Raw genomic sequence first — 24,289 nt, forward strand, 5'->3', positions numbered from 1 at the left:
AACAAGTATTTAAGCACCTGCTATATGCCAGACACTATTCTCAGCATAGGAGGTACAGCAGTGAGCAAAATCAAAGCTCTTGTTCTCAGAGTCACCATTTTAAAGCAAAAACAAGAAACAGTTTACATAAATGAGCTAAAATAGACTAAGAAAAAAACAAAATTAATGATTATAAATATAAAAATAATAAAAATATAAAGTGAGATAGGGTGCAGATGTAGATCAAGTGGTTGAGTGCCTGCTTCCCCTGTATGAGGTTCCAGGTTCAATCTCCAGTACCTCCTAAAAACAAAAAACAAACAAGTGAAAAAACCAACTCTCAATGGGGAATGGATAGAGTTCAGAGATTGAGCAACTGTTTCACATGTATGAGGTCCTGGGTTCAATACCCTGTACCTCCTTAAAAAAAAAAAAGGTGAGATAGAAGGCAAAGAAAAATGGTGAAATATAAAAATAAAAATGGTAAAAGAAAGGGAAAAGAAAAAATGAAAAATAATAAATAATAAATTTTAAAATGAAATAAAAGGATAAGGAAAAGTGAGAAAAAGACTCAAAGAAAAGAATAAAGAAAAAATAAAATGAGAACAAGGAAAAAGAGTAAGGTAAAAAATGAAAGAAAGAAAGAAAAAAGTTAAAAAATCATAAAGCCAAAGAAGAAACAAGATAATTATGGTCAAAGTCATTCAGATCACTGAAAACCAGCTTCCTGAGATAGAAGGATTGCAAACCTAGGTAGCAAATATCTTCCTGAGGCCCAGCTGGACACCAGATAGGGACTTAGCATTGCAAAACAATCACTCCTTGTAAGGTCATAGCAAGATATGGACCAATCGGGGCTGTGGATAATCCAAGTGGTTTTCTCACAATTTGTTTTAAAGAATCCTTTACTTCTGTGTTTTTTAAAATAGATCTTATTTTTTAGAGTAATTTTAGTTTTACAGGAAAATTGCACAGAAAGTACAAACATTTCCATATTTCTAACCAGTTTTCTTTGAATCCTTTAATACTATATGGGTTTTGACAAATGCATAATGTTATGTGTCCACCATTACAATATTGTACAAAGGTTTCACTCCCCTAAGAATGTCTGTGTTCCATCTTTTCATTCCTCCTTCCCTCCTCCAGAACCACTGGCAACCACTGATCTTTTCATCGTCTCTATAGTTTTGTCTTTTCCAGAAGGTCATGTGGTTTGGAGTCATGCAGTATATAGCCTTTTCAGACTGGCTTCTTTCACTTAGCAATATGCATTTAAGTTTCTTCCCTGTCTTTTCATGGCTTAAAAGCTCATTTCTATTTATCACTGAATAATATTCCATTGTATGGATGTGCCATAGTTTCTCTCTTCACTTATTGAAAAACATCTTAGCTTCCAATTTGGCGCAATTATGAATAAAACTGCTCTAACTATTGAGGGTAGGTTTTTGAGTGAACAAGAGTTTTAAACTCATTTGGGTAAATCCAGCGTGATTATTGGATCAAATGGTAACCTATATGTAGCTCTGTAAGAAACTGCGTGACTGTTTTCCTAAGTAACTGTACCATTTTCATTCCCACCAGCAATGTATAAGAGCTGCTGTTGTTTCACATCCTTGTCAGCATTTGGTGTTGTCAGTGTTTTGGATTTTAACCATTCTAATAGCTATATAGTGTTATCTCATTGTTTTAATTTGCAATTCCTAATGATGTATGATGCTAAGCATCTTTTCACTTGCTTATTTGCCATCTGTACAACTTTTGGGAGGTGTCTGTTCACAAATTTTGCCCATTTTCCATTGGGTGGGTTGTTTGTTTTTATTATTGAGTTTGAGTTTTTTATCATTAATTCTATAAGAGTTTTATTTTTATAATAAATTAGTATTGTATTTTGTCAAATGCTTTTTTTCCATCTATTGATATGATTTTCTCCTTTAGTCTGTTGATGTGAAGGATTACATTAATTGATTTTCAAATGTTTAAACAGCCTTGCATATCTTGAATAAATCTCACTTGGTCACTGTATATAATTCTTTTTATACATTGTTGGATTCAATTTGCTAATATTTGGTTGAGTGATTTTGCATCTCTAAGTTTTGTTTCTTGTAAAGTGTCTGATTTTGGTGTTAGAATAATGCTGGCCTCATAATAATGAGGTAGGAAGTATTCTCTGCTTCTATTTTACCTAGAAGAGATTATAGAGAATTGGAATCAATTCTTCTTTAAATATTTGGTGGAAATTATCAATGAATTCATCTGGGCCTGACATTTTCTGTTTTGGAAAGTTATTAAATGATGATTCAATTTCTTTAATAGATATAGGCCTATTCAGATGATCATCTATGAGATTTGGTAGATTGTGTCTTTCAAGAAATTTCAACTAAGTTATCAAATTTTTACACAGTCATTCATAATATTCCTTTGTTGTCCTTTAAATATCCATGGGATTAGTAGTGATGGCCCCTCTTTCCTTATTTTTCATTACAACTAATTGCAATTCCTTTAATTCTGAGCTTAATTGGGAGGGGTTCTATTTTTTGATCACCCAAAATTATGAAGCCAAGGAATAAAATTGACCTTTTAAAAAGTTGTTAGGATTTATCATGCTCATTTACAATGTTAAAATGAGGTAGATTTATTTTCTCTCCCTGATCAGTTATGTGGTTGAGCTGATGAATAAGTTCAGGGCTTTTTCATCCTTATAAAAATGGTTTTAAAACCCATTAACCTATTGTTTGTGCCAGTCAACTTATCAGTCCTCTACTTTGCATTGGTTTACACCTTATCCTGCACTTTATATTAATAGGTTAAGGCAAAAGGAGAGACATACACATAGCTGCCTCCAAGGTACAATCCCACAAAGGCAATTCCCAGATGACTCTAGAAAGGAGAGAGTGACCTCATTGGTTAGCCTCTGAGATTCCCTGTTCACTTCTCTAAGGATGCTGTTTGCTTTTCTGCAATCTGCTTTTGGAGATTGAGTGGGAAGGCAATATGTGCTGCTTGATAGAACGTTCTGGTTCTTGTCTTCTGAGTGTGCAGACTCTTAGTTCCTCCTGGGCATTGCTTATCCTCTCTGGCTTATATATACATTGTTTGAGACTGAATGCAAATGCCACCGCTATTCATAGCTTAGCACAGGAGTCCTCAAACTTTCTGTAAAGGGCCAGGTAGCAAATATTTTAAGTTTTGCGGATGTTAAGTTCTCTATCACAACCTTTAGGCTCTGCCATTGCAGAGTGAAAACAAACCTATATGATATAAAAATGAATGGGCTTGACTGTATTCCAATAAAACTTCCTTGATGGACATTGAAATATAGATGTCATGTAATTTTTACATGTAATGAAATTTTATTCTTTTGATTTGTTTCAACCATTAAAAAATGTGGAAACTATTCTTAGCTTGTGGACTGTATAAAAGTGGGCCATAATTTGCCAGTTCCTGGCATTCCATAATACTCATGAGTGCATCAGGGCCATGTGCATCTCCTTGCATCGGGACTTGGAACTTCTTCCATTGCTCTAACTCCTGAAACCTGTTTTGGGTCATGTTCTCCATGGTTTTTGTTTTGTCATAAATTTACTCTGTTTTCTATCTTTTAGAGATTGATCAAAATTTTTGATTCACTGATGGAGTTCAATTCTAACTCTTTTATAAACCATTCTATTTTAATTTCTTTTCTTTCATTTCATGGTATTTTTTGACAGAAGGGAGTATGGAGGTTTGATAAATGCCCTTTGACTACTAAATTGCATAGTTGTCTATTTTGGAATGATGTTTAGGCAATTTCCAAAAATAAGTCAGTCTGTCATTTTCGGACTTACTTCAGAAAAAATCAATAGAAATTGTAGTTGGTGAAATTAAGTGTTGGAAAACTTAGGTAGCCATATCTGTTTTTGTGAATTTCCAAGATAAGGGGAAAAAATAAAACAAAATCCAACTTTATAAGGAATTAAATGTTAAAAATTTTCAGCAGTTACACCTCAAAAGTTTAGGGTTTGCCTTTTTTATAAACAACAGTCTGACACAGGTCCTGCCAGGCAATCATGCAGCTATTATCAGATTCTAAAGATTTTAACCAGCAGTTCAAGGGGAAGGACTGAGAGCCTAAAGAAAAGTCTAAGAAATGTGTGATGGAAACCAAAGTCTTACATTTTTAGTATCAGCAGTGCTTCTATCTAGTTTGTACCACTTTGCAACCACCTCTCGGTGGGAAAGAGGTTGAAAAAATAGCTGTAGGATGGTGGTGGGGCAGGGGAGGGGATGTTTTTGAAGGCATTTTGGAGATAGGAAAGAGAAGGGTACTTATCATGCTGTGTGAGTGTCTTAGTTTCAGGCTGCTGAAACAGATGCCACTCAGTGGATTGGTTTAAATAATGGGAATTTATTGGCTTACAGGTGTTTTTTCCATTTTATTTTTTTTCTTTATTAGAGAAGTTGCAGGTTTACAGATCATGCATAAAATACAGATTCCCATACACCACCCCACTATTAATACCTTTAGTGTAAACATTTGTTACAACTGATGCTAGCATATTTTTATAACTGTACTATTATCTGAAGAACATCATTTAACTCAGAGTTCACTGTGTAGTGTAGTTCCACAGATTTTTAAAAAATTTATCCTCTTACCATGAATATAATCTAAAATTTCCCCTTTTAATCATATTCATATATATATATATATATATTTCAGTGCTGCTAATTGTGTTCACAATGTTGTGCTACCATCACCATCATTCATTACCAAAACATTTCTGTCATTCCAAATAGGAACTCTGTAGTTCTAATTCTATAAGTTTGCTTATTCTAATCATTTCAGATCACACTGATTTGAAACAATAGCTCACAGTTCTGAGTCTAGAAGTCCAAAATCAAGGCACCAGCAAGGTGACACTATCCCCAAAGACTGTGACATTCTGGAGCTGGCAGTTAGCCATCCTAAGTTCTTGCCTTTTCCATCACATGACAATGCACATGATGGCATCTTCTTTCTCTTCTGAGTTCTGTTGACTTCCAGCTTCTGGCTGCTCCTGTGGCTCCTTTCTCTGTATCCAATTTCCTTTGCTTATAGGGACTTCACCCACATTGGATTAAGACCGACCCTCATTCAGTCTAGGCATACCTTCACTAATAACATCTTCAAAGATCCTGTTTACAGATGGATTCACACCCACAGAACCTGAACATGCCTTTTGTGGGGGACAGGGTTCAATTCCCAGCTGTGGGATTAGGCGACAATTAATGTTGAAAGACAATTTTTAGGAAAGTAAACTCCTTACAAGAAGGGCAGCAAAATGTAGTGGTTTAGCTCACAGAGTCTGGAAAGAGACTATCAGTGTTTAAATCTGAGCTCTACCATTTACAGCCTGTAGGACCTTGAGCAAAGTAACTTAGTCTCCTCATCTGTAAGGACATAATAATATTATCTACCTCATAGGATTATTATGACTATTAAATGAATCACCATAGGCAAAATGTTTAGAACAAAATATGTGCTATGGAAGTGGTAGCTAGCATTATTAGAATTACTATGCCTTCAAAATCTGAAGGGTGGGGTGGGTGATACAGTGCATTAGGGTGAAAAAGTTTTATTCTTTGCTTGTTAAATGGAAATCTAGAAGGATTTGCAGAGCATTTTTGTTTTAATTCAATAACATGTTTAGAGTTTAAAATTCAAATAGTTGGAAACTTTTCTCAAATATAAGGTAATTTCTGGTTAGTCAATGGTGATTGTGAGTGAGGCTGGTGCTTATTGGACATTTTGTGGGTATCTATGGTAACTCCCAACTGGCTGGCTTCCCTGAATGGGGGTGACTCTGTCATTTCATAGGGGGAAATTTAAATCCGGGTTTCTATAAATTGGTTCCTCCAAAGAGAATTTCTCCAATCTCCTATCCTGAGGTTCTGCCTTAGTTTTCCCAGCTGCTATGATAAATACCATACAGTGGATTGGCATAAACAACTAGACTTTATTTGCTTATAGTTTCAGAGGCCAGAAGACCAAAGCAAGGTGTTGGCTAGAAGGCTTGCTTCCTCCCAGAGTTGACAGCACTCTGGCTATCAGCAATCCTTGGTTTCTTTGACTTTCCCATCACATGGCAATGGCTTCTTCTTTCTCTTTGGGTTCCCACTGACTTCCAGCTTCTAGCTCCTCTTTGTGGTTTCCTCTGTGTTTGAATTTCTTCTGTTTATAAAGGACTCCAGTAATACAGATTAAGGCCCACCCTTATTTGTTTAGGCCATGACCTTAACGTCCTCAAGACATTCTATTTACAATGGTTCACACTCACAGGAATGCAGATCAAGACCAAGAATATGTCTAAATTGGGTTACATAATTCTAAGCCAATATTCTAGAATCCAATCGGGACTGGCGTCTTGCCATTCTCTAGTATAGACTTTTTATGGATTCCTTTATTTTCAACATTCATCTTAACACTCCCTCTACTATTCTTGGTGTGCCAGAGTCTCTAGTTCAATTTCTTCCAGAAATAAACCTGTGAAGCAGGTAAGCAAAAGGTAGTTGTCTGTCTGTATCAACTACTCTATGTACAGAATTTCAAACAGTCTCCCTGTTTCTAGTCCCACCATCATCCTCACCTTCCTGGTGCCTGATGCCTTCATGTGCTGAGCCTTCAGCAGTTCTGCAAGGCTGACTTGACTCTTATCAGCAACATTCTTCAGGACTTTGGCCCTGACTTTCTTTGTTCGGCTATGCCAATTACCAATCCTCCATCTACTTTCTGTCTGGGGAAATGGATTGAAACCTCTCATATTCTACTGCTCCCTCCCTCATTCCTTTTATTCCTGACATTTACCAGAGTTTAAGAGGGAGAAAAATTAAGTTTTGTCAAACTGCTGTGTTTATCCAGAAGTTCCAGGATAATACTTTCCTCCCCAAGCCTCCTACTGTATTTCTCCCAGAGCATTGTGGAGGGGGAATTGGCAGTAGCTTCTCTGGCTTCTTCAACTCATGCCGCTTTGTTCTCTCTTGGTGCCAAATCTGAGGCCACCTCTGTTGATATCCTTCACCTTCACCCTCACCCTTATGCTTCTTGGTTTCTTAAACCCCTCCACTATCAACTCTTCCCTGAATCTTTCCTCTTCTCCTCAGCTTTCAACTCAGTCAGCGTATCAATTGTTCAGTTTCTTCTGAAGCCCTGGATGGAGTTGGAGAGGGCATGTGTACATGCATATGGAGGAGGTGACCAGGGAAAGCCTCACTCTCCACTCAGGCTCTGTGACCCACATCTACAAGATACTCAGACTTTAGTATTACCGAGACCAGAATGGCCACCTCCTATCATAACTTGAGTGAGTTACTATAGGAAAGAGTCTCTCTCTCTTCTCTCTGCTTTGAATTACATTTCAAAAACTTGGTTTGAGAGCTCTCTCTCAAACTAAGCTTTGTTCCAGAAAGAGGAGTAGGAATGAGAAAAAAAAGCTCAACCCAGATGAAATATTTCTCTGTAGATGCCTGTGATTCCCCTTTTGCTGCCTTTTCAGAAGACCAGGAAAGGCTTATGTTGCTTCAAACATTAAATTTAATTATGTGTGTGTATATTTGGGGAGTAGAGTAATACGTTCACATACTTCCATATTTAAAGGTGATACCACTATTTAGTGAAAATCTTCCTCCCAGCTTATAGGCCAACCACCTAGCTCCTCTACTTGGAGCCAGAGTTTTTACTAATTGCTTAGCTGTTTTTGCAGTTTTTCTAATTTTCATTACTGTTCAAGGTTTTGTGTGTGTGTGATCTTTTTATTCCACAGTGCGCTGAGACAGATCTGAAAGCTGTCTCCATTAGATCATATTGGATGAAAAATTGCTAGTTGCTCAGCCTTGTCACTGTTTAAAAATCATGGTGATGGTTATGTCCACTCCACCTCTATATCGAAAGGGGGCTTAGATTCCACATGGATGATAGAGTATGGATTAGAGTGGATTTACTGATATTCTACTATGGAACTATTGTGATTAGAAATGGAAGAAATTGTAGCATTGATGTGGAGAAAGTGGCCACAGTAGCTGCTGAGGGTAGGGAGATATGATGTGGGACATTTTCAGGATTTGAAGTTGTCCTGGGTGATATTGCAGGGACAGATGCTGGACACTGTATGTCCTGCCATGGCCCACTGGGTGGACTGGGGGAGAGTGTAAACTACAATGTAAACCACTATCCATGTGGTGCAACAGTGCTCCAAAACGTATTCACCAAATGCAATGAATGTGCCACAATGATGAAAGAGGTTGTTGAAGTGGGAGGAGTGGGGCAAGGGGGGTGGGGGGTATTCGGGGACCTCATATTTTTTTAATGTAACACTTAAAAAAAAATAAAGAGAGAAAAAATAAAAGCACGGTGAAAGAACATTTATAAAACAACCAACATTTTATTTATTTCAAAGTAATAGGTAGCCTACCATTAATCAGCTGGAGTTCGGCATGTGTGTGCATGCATATGGACATATGAGTTGGGGAATAGAGGGCAGTTTGCAGTTTCCACCTGTATAAAGAAGCAGGCTGTGCAGTATTTCACAGAACTGAGGGATCCGTGGAAAATAACCATCCTACTGCTCTTTGCCTGCCTCCCCAGGAATCCCCCTAGTGCTACACATTCTCCCAATGGCAATGCCAGCCCTGTCTGCTCATCTCTTATTACCTGGGAGCCTCTGTTTCTCAGTGAATTTCCTTTCCATTCATTTTCAAATGACTTTTCTGATATGAGCATTGTTGAATATGCACAATAAAGAGCAAGAATAGAAGGAGAGGTATGCGTATGGATAAATTTGCATAAGTATAAATACAGTATATGTGCCCGCATTTAAATGATATAATGATAATATTGTGTTGCCACCTCAGAGTGAAAGCTAATTAATTCAGCTATTGAGATGATAATGATTTCTCTCAGTTAACACCAGAATGAAAAACCCAAAGAATTGTCCTACTCAGTTTTCCTGTGACTCAGCTTCAAAAAGGAGTTTTATTCTGTTAACTATTGAGCTGTCTATTCATATCTGTGATGGTTTTAAAGGGAATTATTCCTGGGAGGGGCTGAAGATTATTAGGAAGACTGAGTCATGTTGGCTAAAATGTTCATTATGCTTAATGATTTGATACCTGTAAAAAATTCTCTTTTTGACTATGGTCAAAATTTCTCTTTTTGACTATGTGTACGTGCTTTGGTATTAGCACTCCCTTGACATTGACCTGAAGCACAAAGTCCATTTTCAGGGAAGTGGATGTGGCTCAAGCAATTGGGCTCCCATCTACATATAGGAGGTCCAGGTCGATACCCAGGGCCTCCTGGGGAAGGCACGCTGGTCCGTGTGGTGAGCTGGCCCACGTGGAGTGCTGGCCTGCATGGAGCGCTGGCCCACACAGGAGTGCTGGCCCACACAGAGTGCTGACCCACATGGAGAGCTGGCACAGCAAGATGATGCAACAAAAAGAGACAGAGAAGAGAGATAATGAGAGATGCAGCAGACCAGGGAGCTGAGGTGGCACAAGAGAATATCACCTCTCTACCACTCCAGAAGGTCCCCGGATTGGTACCTAGAGCTGCCTAATGAGAATATAAGCAGACATAGAACACACAGTGAATGGACACAGAGAACAGACAATGGAGGGGGGAGGGAAATAAAAATTTAAAACATTTTAAAGGTCCATTTTCAGATTTTGTTTGGTTGGATTTGGCATTTAGGAAAACATTAAGATTTTTCTGAATGAAATTAATGTCAGCTCACCAGTCTGTTAATCTTGCCATCGTTAACTTTTTCTTCAGCCTCTGTTTTCATATTTAGTTAGTTACCAAGTCTTGAGGCATCTCAGGGTCCCATGTCTGGTTCACGCATTGATCACTGAAGTGAGTTGCGATATGTTCAAATCCTAATCCCAGGTACCTGTGAATGTGAACATATTTAGAAAAAAGGTCTGCACTTGTAATCAAGGTAAAATGAGGTCATTCTGGATTGGGGTATAACTTAAATCCAATAACTGGTATCTTTATAAGACCAATGAACGGGAAATTTGGATACTGAGACTCAGAGGAGTCACTTGGGGAAGATGACCATGTGAAGATGGAGGCAGAGAGTGATGGAGCTACAAGCCAAAAAATGCCAAGGATTGCTGGGAGCCACCAGAAGCTAGAAAGAGGCAGGGGAAGATTCTTCCCTAGCAATGTTAGCGGGGGCATGGTCTGCTGACACCTTGATTTTGGACTTCTAATCTCCAAAACTGCAAGAGAATCACTTTCTGTTGTTTTGAGTCACAGAGCTTATAGTAATTTGTTAGCACACCCTAGGAAAAAAATGACACTCAGCTGGAGTGTGTGGATAGCTGTGTTCTGGTAATAGTGACCTACCACCCATCTCCAGTCTCCCTGTTCCACTTTTCTGCATCTTACTCCAAGAATTCTTCCATACATTCAGGATAGGTTATATCCTGCTCTGTCAAAATCTTCAATGTCTTGTATCTTTCTACAGTCTTTCTAAAGTCTCAACTCCTTTGCTTGGCACTCAATGCCATTTAGTCCCATTCTGCTCCCACTACATCCATTCACTCCTCTCCCACTAATTCTCCATAACTTCCTGACTTTGCTCCCTTCCCAGAGTACCCGTCCTCTTTCATGGTCCAGGTTTCAAAATCCTACTTATCCAAAATTCAAGGCCCAGCTCCAATTCTCTCTTCATGAAGTTTTTCCCTTATCCCCCTTTTCAGAATTAGTGCAGGCCACCCCAAGTCTATATAATGCTTTTCTGCAAGTCACTAGACTTCTAGCAGTTGAGAAATTGTCATATCATACTGACTTTATTAGAGCAATTTATTTTATTGTCTTCTGATGGAGATTTGTCATAATAAATGTGCAAATCTTTGCATGTGCAATTTGATTGCTGCCCCCTCTTACAATCAAAATCTTCGCAAGCATATAATGTGGCCCTTTTGCTTCTATACGTCAATAATAATAATAATAATTATTATTATTATTATTATCCCTTTTGCTTCTATGTTCCAGCACTTATTTTTTTTAGCTATTTTATCATTCTATCTTGTGTTACATTGTGAGGTTATTTCTTTGTCTTCCAACTAAGTTGAAAGCTCTGAAGACAGGGAATGTCTTATTTTGTTATCTCCCAGGTCATGGGATTATGCCTTTCAGATGATAGAAACTTAATATCAAGTTTTTCTGCTCTCTTGTGACCCAAGGGAGCCAATTGTAGTTAAGGGTACAGGATTTTGTGCATGACTGCCTAGGTTTGAACCCTGCTGATCCACTTATTAGTCATTGGACTTTGGCCAAGTAACTTCACTGCATGTTTTCACTTCATCTATAACATGGGATATGTAATATTATCTATGCCATAAAATTGATATAAGGATTTAGTGACAAAATGCAGGTCAGATAGTTAGAACAATAGCTATTAAATGCTTAAAAGATTTTTTTCCAACCGGCTAGTAAAGTCGGAAGGGCTCTTGCTGTCTCAATTTCAGTAGAAGCACAAAGACACTAGATGCTACATTCCAAGTGAGATCACCTGGAGAAATTTCACAGGGGGTATTCAAGAGCCAGTTAAATACCTTACCTCCTTTGAGGGTATGAAGGGATCAGATGCTTGAAATTATAGACAGGTCTTGTAAAGATTTGGGAGGACATTACTAGTGTTCTGGTGTCTGGCCCTGAGGCCACCACTGGAACACAGCAATTTTGTGAGAATTAGAGAAAGGCGTCCCCACCTTTCCCAGGTAAAATATATACACTAAGGTGGCCCTGCTGCTCCTCAGCCTGCATGAAAGGTCTTCAACAGGATAATTTGTGAAGCTTGTTATATATTCCCTGAATCTGAGGATCATGGTAAACGGATGTTTGTCTCTCACCTGAGAAGCTGAAAAGGCAAGAGGTAGGGTGGGTAGCTTTTATGGATAAGTGGGGGAGATTTCTCACTCAGAGTTCATTGGACCTTAGAAAGCCAATCTGGGGTTTTCTTCAGTCCACATCAACAGTCACATTGAGGGGCAAGGAGACTCCAAGGTAAAGAGGCAGGAGGTGAACTACCAAATACCTACATGCTGAATAAGAAGATTCAAGCCATGGGCTGGAATAGAGATGTATTTGCCCTCATCAAGGAACTGCCAGAAGAAAGTCTCCCAATTTGCAGAGAAGTTCTCTAAAGAACCAAACTCAAAGGAAATAAAGTTGACTTCAAAACCTTGCTAAATATAAGCCAACTCTAAGAATAACAGACGAGTAAGAACTTTTCTGTCATTTCTTCCATTGCCTCCCATAATCCTTTTCCTACTTCTCTCTCACCCTTTTGACTCTGGAAGTGTCAGAAACGATGCATAGCTAGATGGCAGAGAAAGAGTAGAAATGGGAAATGGGGGAAAGGAAAAGCAAGGAAGAAGCCAGTCATGCCATTTCCTGACTTGAAGCATCTCACTTATAGCAGGTGGCAGCTGTGGCAACACCTCAGGTGAGATGTTTACCTTTAAATCAAGGTTGGCATTTTTCTTATTACACCAGACTGGGTATCTTAAGTACTGAATTGAAATCTTGAATGTGACCTACTCCCTAAATTCCTGGTAAATGCAACTCGTTATCCAAGACTTAGATTAACGCTCATTTCTATTCCTGACCTCTTCATCCAGAACTGACCATTCCCTGGGCCTGCTTTGCTCCAACACAGTCTCCTATCAGAGCCCATGGAATACTTAATGTCATGATGTCTGGGTGTCTTTGCTATCAAGCAAGCCTGTATCACTGGCACCTAGAACTCACTAGTTACATAATTGTCTTCTCAATAAAGATTTTTAAAAAGTAATTTATCTTTAAAAGCAACCTAAGATTTTTTCCTAAGAGAGGCTATAATTCAAACTCATTCTTATTTCTTTGAGATAAATTAAAAATAGCAGCCTTCTGACAGTGCAGTGTAGTTGAAAGTACTTTTTGTCATTAATATGCTCAAAGATTACCTGATGCTCCCTAGAGGTTCATGAATCAATCCTCTGGTGTCTCTTAATCCAAATGTGTTTTTCTGAGTTGAAAGTGTTAGGACTGTTTTTTGTTGTTGTTGTTGTTGTTGCTTTTAATACCATTCAGTATTTCTTCCTTAGGTTTCTTCAGGAGAAGCATTACCAAAAACGCTGTGTACAAATGTAAAAATGGAGGCAACTGTGTGATGGACATGTACATGCGAAGAAAGTGCCAAGAATGTCGACTAAGGAAATGCAAAGAGATGGGAATGTTGGCTGAATGTATGTATACAGGTATTCTCATCAAGCAATTAAATTCCACTAAAAATCTCCTAAGGAGGCAGATGCCAGGTAATTCATATCACTGTAATGGTGCTTCACCTATTAAAGAAGGAATTTACTAAGTCATCTAAGTGTCTTGAAAAGGATAATGAACCGTTGAAATTGTCCAAACTGTCAACTAAAGAGCATCTAATCATCAGAAAGAAATAGCTGATTTTGGTTATTCGTTATTACAATGAATTTTAAGTGAACTAAGGTGTTATTAACATGCTGTTAAAAATAGCATGCTTTAATAAGCTACAAAGAATGACAGTCTAAAAGTTTTCTCCAAATTTGATTTTAATACACTTCTTATTTATTGCTTAATTTGCATAAAAATTCACACCTGTGGAAAATATTAAGAATGCTTAATAAGATATAACTGCCCCTGAATTGTCTAAATAGAGTTTTAAACCAAGTCATTTTATTAAGAATCCTTCTTCTCTTAGTGCAGCCCTGAACCAATTTGTATACACAGGAAATTAAGTACTCTGAGTTTTAATATAATTTGGTCTTTCAATCTGATAAAGAGACACTGTATTAACTGTTGGCTTTGTGAGTAACCGTAATCTTCATCAAAATATGGAATGCATGCTAATGCATGCTAGTATTTAATGTAATTAATTTTTCATTCTGGAAATTTTACAAACCATTCAGATTCTGAGATTCCTCCTCAAAACACAAATAGACAAACAAATGTCACCAAAGAGATGATAACAGGGAGGGAATGCCGCATGAAATAAAAGCCTTGGGAAGGTGACTCCAGTTCTATTGTTCCCAAACTCTAAAGGTAACTGGGATGGACCCAGAGAAATAAGGCCTGCAGGAGGGAAAAAAATAGATGAGGATAAATAACCCAGCTCTAGGTGGATGAAACTTTTATAGTGGCGATCAATATCTCATTTTAGCATATATGAGACAAGAGACAGGCAATAAGGGCTGTGCTGCTGGAATCCAATCTTGTAATGGAAATACTTTGATACCAGGTAGATCATATTGCTCATCACTTAAATATGCTCTTGTTCCAACTGGAGCACTGGGGACATTTTTCGTGACTCCACCTACAAGAGTCTATAATATTATTAACAAACTCAAACACATCCAGTAACAGATGTTGGTCTTCCATATGATTCTATAAAATAAATTCCCTGCACAAAGAAGTTCCCGAAACATCGTTTGATTAGCATTGAAAGAAGAATAAGGCAGTTGACTAAATAGATGGGCGATTGTTCCACATTATTTTTATAGCTTTTTGAAAGTGTAAATCAATGATGATATTTATATCATTTGAAAGAAATCTCCAGAGTCCCCTTGAGATATTTTCATCCTGAATTACATTTTCAGTCATTTGTACAGTTCTGAAAATTAACAGGACCTTAAAAATTTTCCCTAAAAGATTTGACATTTGTTGTATTTGACCTTTTTTTATGTGTGTTTGATGTAAAATTATATACTTTTTATGGTGCAGTTATGCAAATGTGGATGAAAAGAATATTAACACCATGTTTTGAAATACTAACTTTGAAGCTCACCTAAACTGGGCAAAGGAAAAGGGTCATTTACCCCAGTCAGTCCCTGACCAGCTGTGAGACAATGGACAAGTGACTAAGCAACCTTGAACATGGATTTTTTATCTCTAAAATTAGTTGGACTACAGGATCTCTTCAATTCATATTCATGTATCTTGGGGTTCTATCATTTTACCTATGAACATAGACATAAGAATTATTTACATATAATAATAATTTTAGAACATATTACATATAAAAATTATTTCTTAGGAATTTTTCTTTTTTTCAGTACTTGAAGAGACTCTTGAATGTAAATCACTATTCCAGTTTTTATATTTTTTCTTTATATCTATTTAAATGCAGCATGTTCCCAGCATACTGTGGGTGTTCAATAATATTTGTTGAAAAAAAATGAATTTTTTCATTTAGTTTTAAAATGTTTACTGTTTTAGATTAATGATACCATTGCTACCAACCAGTACTTAAAAGATTTATTTGGAGGGGATGGGGAGTGGGGTATATGGGAACCTCTTATGTTTTTTAATGTAACATTTTGTGTGACCTATTAACTATAAAAAAAGATAATTAAAAAATAAAATAAAATAAGAAATACGCACATGTGATGAAATGGAAAAAATAATAAATTAATAAATTTTTAAAAATTAAACCAATCATCTAAAGGCATTAAAAAAAGATTTATTTGAATTGTGTTCCTTTTATTTCACATTTGAATTGGGGACAAGTTGTTTCATTGTCTTCTGTTATATAAAGTTGAAAAAAGTGGACTATGTTGATTTGTCTTTTTCTTTTTTTTTACTTCCCTTTGTGTTGATCAAATATCTTGCATTTATACAAGGCTTTGGTATTGTAAAGTCTTCGTATAAAGCCCATTTTCTAAAACATGATCTGATTACATTTAATCTACACAAAACCCTGTGAAATAGATTATTTCCATTTTACAAATGAAGAAACGGAGACTCACAGAGCATAAATTTGTTAGTAAAGAGTCAAGTCTTAAACAGTGGCCTTCTCTTTTTCAATCATTGGAGGAACTAGAATTATTAGCTCCGCGCCAGAGTGCAGCCGATATCATCAGAGCCCACTACACATCAGCTGCTTCTTTACCACACATCCAAAAGTACTTTCTGTGATTGGTTGAAATCTGTTTATTTTTTCAGGCTTGTTAACTGAAATTCAGTGTAAGTCCAAACGACTAAGAAAAAATGTGAAGCAGCATGCAGATCAGACCATTAAGGAAGACAGCGAAGGACGTGACTTGCGACAAGTGACCTCAACTACTAAGACATGCAGGGTAAAAGCAGGCAACCATGCTGCCAAAGCCAGGAGGAGCTGAGCTTCTGGGGGCATCGTGATCCAGCTGGGAAGCTTTCAAATTAGAGCCACAGCCACAAGCTGAATTTCCATTTCAATTGTGCATTAAAGGGATTTCTTCTTTTCTTTTTAATCAATGGAGTAATACATGTTTCGGTGTAAAATTTGAAATAATAGCAGTGTACAAAGTAAAAATTGAAATTTCTCCTTCTCCCTGGCTCCATTCCACTCTTACTTGCCAGTGGCTGCCAGTGGGAATGGTTTGGTGTATAAAAGCATTTTTTAAACTGAATTTTGATGACTTTTTTTTTAACCTTGTTATTGAGAAGGGAGCCTCAAACTTGGAAGGACTGAATAGAGGCTTCTGGGTTAGTCCATACCAATGGGCAAGACAGGCTGAATAGATATTTGTGGACCAATAGAGAAAAGCCCTTCCTCCTGAGGTCACAAATTACTCAAGAAATCTGCTGAGCACCTTGGAATAAATGCATAGGACATCTGGAGGAATTTTAATTTGCCATTAGCTGAAAAAATGTTACAAATGGCCTGGTCACATGCTTTTCAATATTTATAATACTAATGACAAAGAAGTTCATTAGGTTTTCAAATATGTTATTTTGTATTATTCATTTCAGAAAAAAATTATATAATATTATTATTTTGCCTTAGTGTAATTTGTTAGTAACACTTTGGTATAGGGGAGAGAAGAGTTGATATAATATTCACACTCTTCAAAAGCCGTTATGAAAGAGTAAAGAGATGTTTGAGGTCTGAATGGATGACTCTATTTTAGGGGTCAGCAAACTTTTTTTGTAAAGAAACAGATATTTTAGGTTTAGCAACTCAGCTCTGCTACTATGTGCGAAAGTATTATCAGCAATATATAAATGAATGAGCATAGCTGTGTTCCAGTAAAACTTCATTTATAGAAACAGGTGGATTTGGCTCAATACATGGTTTGACAACCTCTGCTCTACATGAATATCCTTAGATGGATTTTCTATTTCATATGTGAGAGTCTTTTCTTAGTTATGATTAAACTTTGAACTTTCATTGAATTTCTTTTGAATGGGTACAATATTCTTCATAGACAGAGTAATAGTTTCTTCCAAAAAATACATGAAAGGAATATTTTGTTACCATTTTACATGAGGAAAATGAGTCACTAAATGTGATAGAGCTTGCCAAAGAACACAGAGAAAACTTTTTCACTAATTTCTTTCTTTTTACTATCAAGTTTTAAAATTGATTTTTTTATTAAATTGTCTTTTTTAAAAAAGATACGTGAATCACAAAAAATGTTACATTAAAAAATATAAGAGGTTCCCACATATCTCCCCCCCCCCACTCCTCCCATATCAACAACCTCCCTCATCATTATGGCACATTCATTGCATTTGGTGAATACATTTTGGAGCACTGCTGAACCGCATGGATTATAGTTTACATTGTAATTTACATTCTCCCCCAGTCCATTCAGTGAGTTATGGTAGGATATATAATGTCCACCATCTGTCCCTGCAATATCATTTAGGACAACTCCAAGTCCTGAAAATGCTCCCACATCTCATATCCACTTCCCTTTCCCTGCCCTCAACAAATACCTTTCTGTGACTAGTTCACTCCAGATGAATGTACTTCTGAAGATGCCTTATAACTATCCTTCCTTACACCTTTTATTTTCTTGCCAGTGTAGGAGAAAACTGAACTCACCCCAGATCAACAGAATCTTCTACATTATATTATGGATTCATACAGCAAGCAGAGGATGCCTCAAGAAATAACAAATAAAATTGTACGTAACTATCTGAAAATACCTGGGTTTAAAGTTAACTTTTCTGGGGAAACGGACTTTGGCCCAGTGGTTAGGGCGTCCGTCTACCATATGGGAGGTCTGCGGTTCAAACCCCGGGCCTCCTTGACCCGTGTGGAGCTGGCCATGCGCAGTGCTGATGCGCGCAAGGAGTGCCGTGCCACGCAAGGGTGTCCCCCGCGTGGGGGAGCCCCACGCGCAAGGAGTGCGCCCGTGAGGAAAGCTGCCCAGCGTGAAAAGAAAGAGCAGCCTGCCCAGGAATGGCGCCGCCCACACTTCCCGTTCCCGTGCCGCTGACGACAACAGAAGCAGACAAAGAAACAAGATGCAGCAAACAGACACCAAGAACAGACAACCAGGGGAGGGGGGGAATTAAATAAATAAATAAATCTTTAAAAAAAAAAAAAAGTTAACTTTTCTGGAGATTTTACTACCATAAAGGAGGAATTTATATATAAATATGTCACTATGAAATAATTTGTACAGAGAATTAAGTTATACATTTAAACTTTTAGCAGCATTAGACAATTAAAGAGTAAGAAGTCTCACATCAATCTTGGTAATGTTAGTTGCTCTCCAAGGATCTGAAAACTATGAGCTGGGTCTTTAAATTTTATAGTGAAACTTTGTAATCTTGAACTTCGTTAGTGTAAAGATTTTATTTTTGATTTATCCTTTTCTTATCCACTTACTAATCTTTTTTTTCTTAAAATTTAGTTAAAAGAAGAATTCAATGCAGAAGAAAATTTTCTAATTTTAACGGAAATGGCTACCAGTCATGTACAGATTCTTGTAGAGTTCACAAAACGGCTCCCAGGTAAGGTTGCCATGTAGTATTACTCTGTGCAATATTCCTGTGACAGCAAAGAGAGGAAAGTCTGTTTATTGTAAAATGGGAATCATCTCACATCTGCTTTAAATTCATGTCTCTAATTACAATAAGTATGAAATATTAAAGCCAGAGGGATCTTAAAATCATTTACATTAATTCTTCTAAATTGATAAAGAAATTGAGATGTCTCAACATTGTCATTCACTTATTTACTCATTCAGTTAGTATTCATTTACTCTCTACCCTATATTAGTTCCAACCTATTGTCTTCAAGCAGAATGATTAAAGTCAAAGTAAAAAAAAAACAAATATATATATATACATGCACACACAAAGAGTTGTTTGAGCAGAGTGGAAGGAGTTCCTAATTGTGTCTAAGAAAGAAAAAAAGCATTCAGAGAGGCCCGTATTTGAATTGAATCTAAAAGAAAAGGGAATTTTCCAGGTGGTATGAAGGAAAGGAAGTATTCCAAGTAGAGAGAAATGTTTGTGCCAATGGGATGAGGTGTGAACGAGAATTGAATGATTAGAGATGGGAGGGAAAATGTATTATGGCAGGATTATAATGTGATTGGGTCCCTTGGTTGGACATTACAAGTTGGTACCAGACTGATAAAGGCCCTCGCTAAGGAATTTAATCCTTTTCCCCTGGTGATTTTCAATCAGATTGTAGAGAGGGACATGATGAGGTTTATGTTGCAAAGAGATGACTTTATCAGATTTGTAAAAGATGGATTTGAATGGAGAAAGACAGAAAGAATCACTTTGTATGCTACTGCACAAGTCCAGGCAAAAAGTCTTGAAATAAATTACTAACAGTGGGAGAGAGAAGAGAAAATAAAATGAAGAGAGATTCAAAAATTGATAGGGCCTAATGAACAATTTTAAGTGTAGGATGAGGGAGAGGGACTTCTTTAGTTATTCTGATAGATAATGCCAACATAGAAACTGGATTACAGGATTCTTTCTACGACCTTATCAGTGGTATTCCAAATCAATACTTTTAAGTTATTTCAATGTTTTTCAAAACTCTTAGTATCTTAGGATCCAATGGTTTAGAAAAGTATAACAAATACTTTGTAAAGCAGCATAACATTGTTATACTAAATTACAAAAGGTAGCTTTCTGACATAGAATTTTAATTGGACATGTCAACATACCTTCTTTTTGCCAGCTTTATGCTATTACTTTATTAAACGGGTCATGGATAGACATATCTATCATAAAACTCATAAATGTGAGGAGACTGTTCTATCATTGAAACACTAATATTATCTCATTTCTTTATTAACAATGAAAGAGCAACTTAATTTGCTATATGCTAATTAAGTTGAAGACTTGATTAAAAACAAAGGTAAAAATGTGATGGATGAAGAATTAGAAAAGGGAGAAATATGATTTTTTGGTCATTTGAAGGAAAGGAATTTTCAGTTCAAATTTTCAGTCATTCTTGAACCAAGAAATAATTGAAGACAAAGAATATTATTCCTAAAAAGGCAGCTTAATCTGAAAGCAATAGCATACATCTCTTCATTCCTAGCTCATGCCCCAGTTCCTAAGGGAAAGAAATAGTATAATCAATGTGTATTTAATGAGTAAAGCAGAAGGTAAAAATTTAAAATACAAAAGGAAATAATCCTTGATAAGTCCTTTTTAAATTTTACAATAATTATAGAAATGATAATGTTATTACAAATAGTAATAGTGATATAATACACTACTCAGAGAATATTTGTGAAAGATTGAGTTGAGTCATTCCATTCAACGTTGATTATACCTTCCCTGTGTAGGGCACTCTCCAGGTTACCAGAGACATAGAGGAAATTAGGTCATGGTTCCCATCCTTAAGCAGCATTTAGATTCTCTAGGATAGTCACTCTCAGTGTTGTTCTCTTCTCTAAATTTCTATTGCCATTTAATACTTTCCTAAACCATTTAGGCCCTCATGGCATTTGTTTGTCTCTATTAGTGTGTGTATACATGCACACATGCATGTGCAACTGTGTTTTGTTTTCATTCATTCATTCAATTGTCCAACAAATAATTCTTGGCTACCTATTATCTACCAGGTACTGGGGATACAAGAGTGAACAAAACAGTCAAAGTCTCTGCCCCCAAGGAGTTTACGTTCCAGTAAAGGTGGCAACAGTTAACAAATAATTAACAAATAAATCTATAATATCATGCCAGGTAGCAGGAAATGCTATGAACAAAAATAAATCAGGAAGTACTGGGGAGTACCATTGTAGGTAGCAAACCTTGGAACAGAGATCTGAATGCAGTGAAGTGTAAAACACTGGAAAGAGCATTCATTCCTGAAGCAGAAGCAGTCTTGTGCGTTAAGGTAGAGCCAGGAAGTCAGTGTGGCTGGAGCACAATGAGTGGAGGGAAGGAACAGGAGATGCAGTCAGAGCGGCAGCTGGCGACTGTGTCATGCAAAGTCTTGTAAGACCAGTTAAAGACTCTGTATTTTCTGGGTAGTGTCATAGTCCTCCAAGTTGACAACTATTTCTCCTATCTCTCCAATGCTCCCCACCCTGCATGGTACCGTGCTGAGCTCAGAACAGATCCCCTGACATTGATGGTTTTGTTGGGAAATGCTACTCATTTTGCAGATTGATTAAAGATTCACGCATCAGCCAAATAGTCCTTAAATCTCTGGATGCTCTTCAAATCTTTCTGGCTTGTGGATACTGCCATTATGCAGAGATGACCCTGTCACACCAGGTGTGGCCTTAAACCTCCCCCTTTACCCAATGTCTTAGTTGGTCACAGGGCTTCCAATGTAAAGTATCAGAAATGGATTGGCTTTTATAATGGACATTTTATTAGTGAAAAATCTTACAGTTCCTGAGGTCATCAAATGTCCAAATTAAGACATCATCAGAGATGCTTTCTCACCAAAGTCAACTACTAGTGATCCTGGAGTCCTGCCACATGGCAAGGCAAGATGGTGACCAGTCTCTGCTAAGGTCCTTGTATGAGTCTCCAGGAGCTCAGCTGTGGGTGATCAGGCATATGGCTTATCTCTTTGTAAGCTTCCTCTGTCCATCTCAGCTGCTCTGCTTTTACCCCGAGTTCAGCTGTGAGCAATCAGGTATATAGCTTGTCTTCTCAACCTTGATCTGCATGGGCCCAGCCTCTTAGGGTTAAGCTTTGGCTGTTAGCAGTCCTTGAGTCCTCTCTCACACATGGCTGGGTCAAAATGGCAGAGCTCTCTTTTTCTCTGTGTCTCTGTTTATTTAAGTCTCCAGTAAGTAGGCAGAGACACAACCTGAGTCACAACTTACCAATGTAATCCAATCAAAAGCAATTTAATCAAGTGATCTAATCAAGGTCCCTTAATTGCAGCTAATGCAATCAAAGGATCTCATACCCACAGGAATGGATTAGTTTAAAAACATAATCTTTTTCGTGGGGGCTCACCAAATTCAAACTGTCATACCCAACTTGTTCAATAAATCCTCCTCCATGAAAATGAATGCCAACGTCCATTTTGGGGAATTCAATAGATACTTGTTGACTTGAGTTGACTATCCAATCTTAAAACAGTTAAAAATAATTTTGAGAAAAGTTTTATCAATGGGAATGACTGTGATGATCAAATATTGTTATGTATCTTTCATAGTTCCTTGATACTGATTTAAGAACATTAATAATTTTGATTATTGTCTTTATCCAGGATTTCAAACTTTGGATCATGAAGATCAGATTGCTTTGCTGAAAGGGTCTGCAGTTGAAGCTATGTTCCTCCGTTCAGCTGAGATTTTCAATAAGAAACTTCCAGTTGGACATGCCGACCTATTGGAAGAAAGAATTAGAAAGAGTGGTAAGTAATTTGGCTAATGCTAAAAGAAGCATTTATCTTCAAAAAAAAAAAAAAGAGTTTTATTTCACCCCATGAAGGCAAGGCCCATGCCTATCTTATGCAATGTGCATCAAACCTAGCATAGTGACTGGCTCTCAAACATATCTTTAATAGATAGAACTTTTAGATGCTTGACTCAAAAAGACTTGTAATAGCAAAAATACCAAAGATATTCTTCACACTGCACTGAGATGAAGTGTTAAAGGAGGAGCTTTTTAAAGACTGGAAAATTGGACTTATTTTTAAAAAGCATAAAGGAACTGGGATTATTCAGTCCAGAAAAAAGATTACTTCATTTAAAATCTTAAGATATGAAAAATTATATATTCAACTATTATCTCTCTCTATTCAAAGTAAGCTAAGAAAAAAAATCATAGCAATATTTATACATCAGTTAATAGGCTCCAAACACTGTTCTAAATTTTTACATATATTATTTCATTAACACTTGCAAAAATCCTATGAAATAAGAACTATTATTGTTCCCATTTTATGGATGAGGAAACTGAGGCAGAGATGTTAACTTGTCCAGAGACAGTTAGAAATACTGCTCCTCAAGAGACAAAAAGAAATAAAAGCACAATTAACTATCTAATTAATTCTGTGACATGGGAGGTCAAGAGACACTGAAATAAATTACCAAGAATTCTGTGTAATTTATCTTTGGAAAACTTTATAATAGGATGGATTCTTATTTTCCTGAGAGGGTTAATATATAGAGGTGAGGTATGAGGAGGGGAGGAGAAGAAATGACTTCTTAAGGTCTTTATGTCTTGTAATGTATTATCATTCATGATTGATTGGAAAAAGCTTAAAAACCTTTAAAACCAATATTTCAGAATAAAAGTGGGAAGAGAAGTTTTTAGTTAGTTCTGCATCTGTGATGCAAATAAAATAATTTAAAAATTGAAAATTAATTTAAGCAGTCTTCCCATAGTCATTATGTTTTCTCTCAATTAAAAATTGAGGGTGGCGGACTTGGCCCAGTGGTTAGGGCATCCTTCTACCACATGGGAGGTCCGCGGTTCAAACCTCGGGCCTCCTTGACCCCTGTGGGGCTGGCCCATGCGCAGTGCTGATGCGCGCAAGGAGTGCCCTGCCATGCAGGGGTGTCCCCGCATAGGGGAGTCCCACGCGCAAGGAGTGTGCCCCGTAAGAAGAGCCATCCAGTGCGAAAGAAAGTAAGAAGAGCCTGCCCAGGAATGGCGCCATACACATGGAGAACTGACACAACATGATGCAACGAAAAGAAACACAGATTCCCGTGCCGCTGACAGCAACAGAAGCGAACAAAAAAGAAGACGCAGCAAATAGACACAGAGAACAGACAACCGGGGTGGGTGGGGAAGGGAAGAGAAATAAATAAATAAATCAATAAATCTTTAAAACAAAATTGAAAGTACAATTGACATCATTTGTAGATTTTTAAAACATGCACTTTCTGCATTATTCTTATGTACCCAAAAAATATTTATTAGCAAGGCAAGGTGATAGCAGTGAAGAGGTGAATCAGGCATGTTCCCTGCGCTTAAAAAACTTACATACTAATTGGAAAATAAGAACTGTAAACAGATAATTCTAGTAAGATGTGGAAGAACAGAATTGAGCAAGAGAGGGCTTCTAGTTGGGAAGGCTCTGGCCAGTTTTCACTGGAATTTAAGCTG

At 37.1% G+C, this 24,289-nt stretch overlaps 1 protein-coding gene across 8 annotated transcripts in view; it reads left to right on the forward strand.

The window, feature by feature from the left end:
* NR1H4 (nuclear receptor subfamily 1 group H member 4) overlaps window positions 1–24,289 on the forward strand; it is a 95,998-nt gene that overhangs the window by 46,854 nt on the left and 24,855 nt on the right. For 3 of the 8 annotated variants that reach the window (XM_023591926.3, XM_023591925.3, XM_004469205.3), the window contains 5 exons: window positions 13,090–13,299; window positions 15,959–16,092; window positions 17,809–17,907; window positions 18,643–18,742; window positions 22,440–22,586. In XM_023591926.3, the coding sequence (XP_023447694.1) occupies window positions 13,090–13,299; window positions 15,959–16,092; window positions 17,809–17,907; window positions 18,643–18,742; window positions 22,440–22,586 (690 nt within the window). The remainder of the gene's footprint in view (window positions 1–13,089; window positions 13,300–15,958; window positions 16,093–17,808; window positions 17,908–18,642; window positions 18,743–22,439; window positions 22,587–24,289) is intronic. The other 5 variants (XM_058308603.2, XM_023591927.3, XM_004469208.3 and 2 more) reach the window with 2 other exon arrangements.

Source organism: Dasypus novemcinctus, chromosome 12, assembly GCF_030445035.2.
Source record: "Dasypus novemcinctus isolate mDasNov1 chromosome 12, mDasNov1.1.hap2, whole genome shotgun sequence".
Lineage (NCBI taxonomy): Eukaryota > Metazoa > Chordata > Mammalia > Cingulata > Dasypodidae > Dasypus > Dasypus novemcinctus.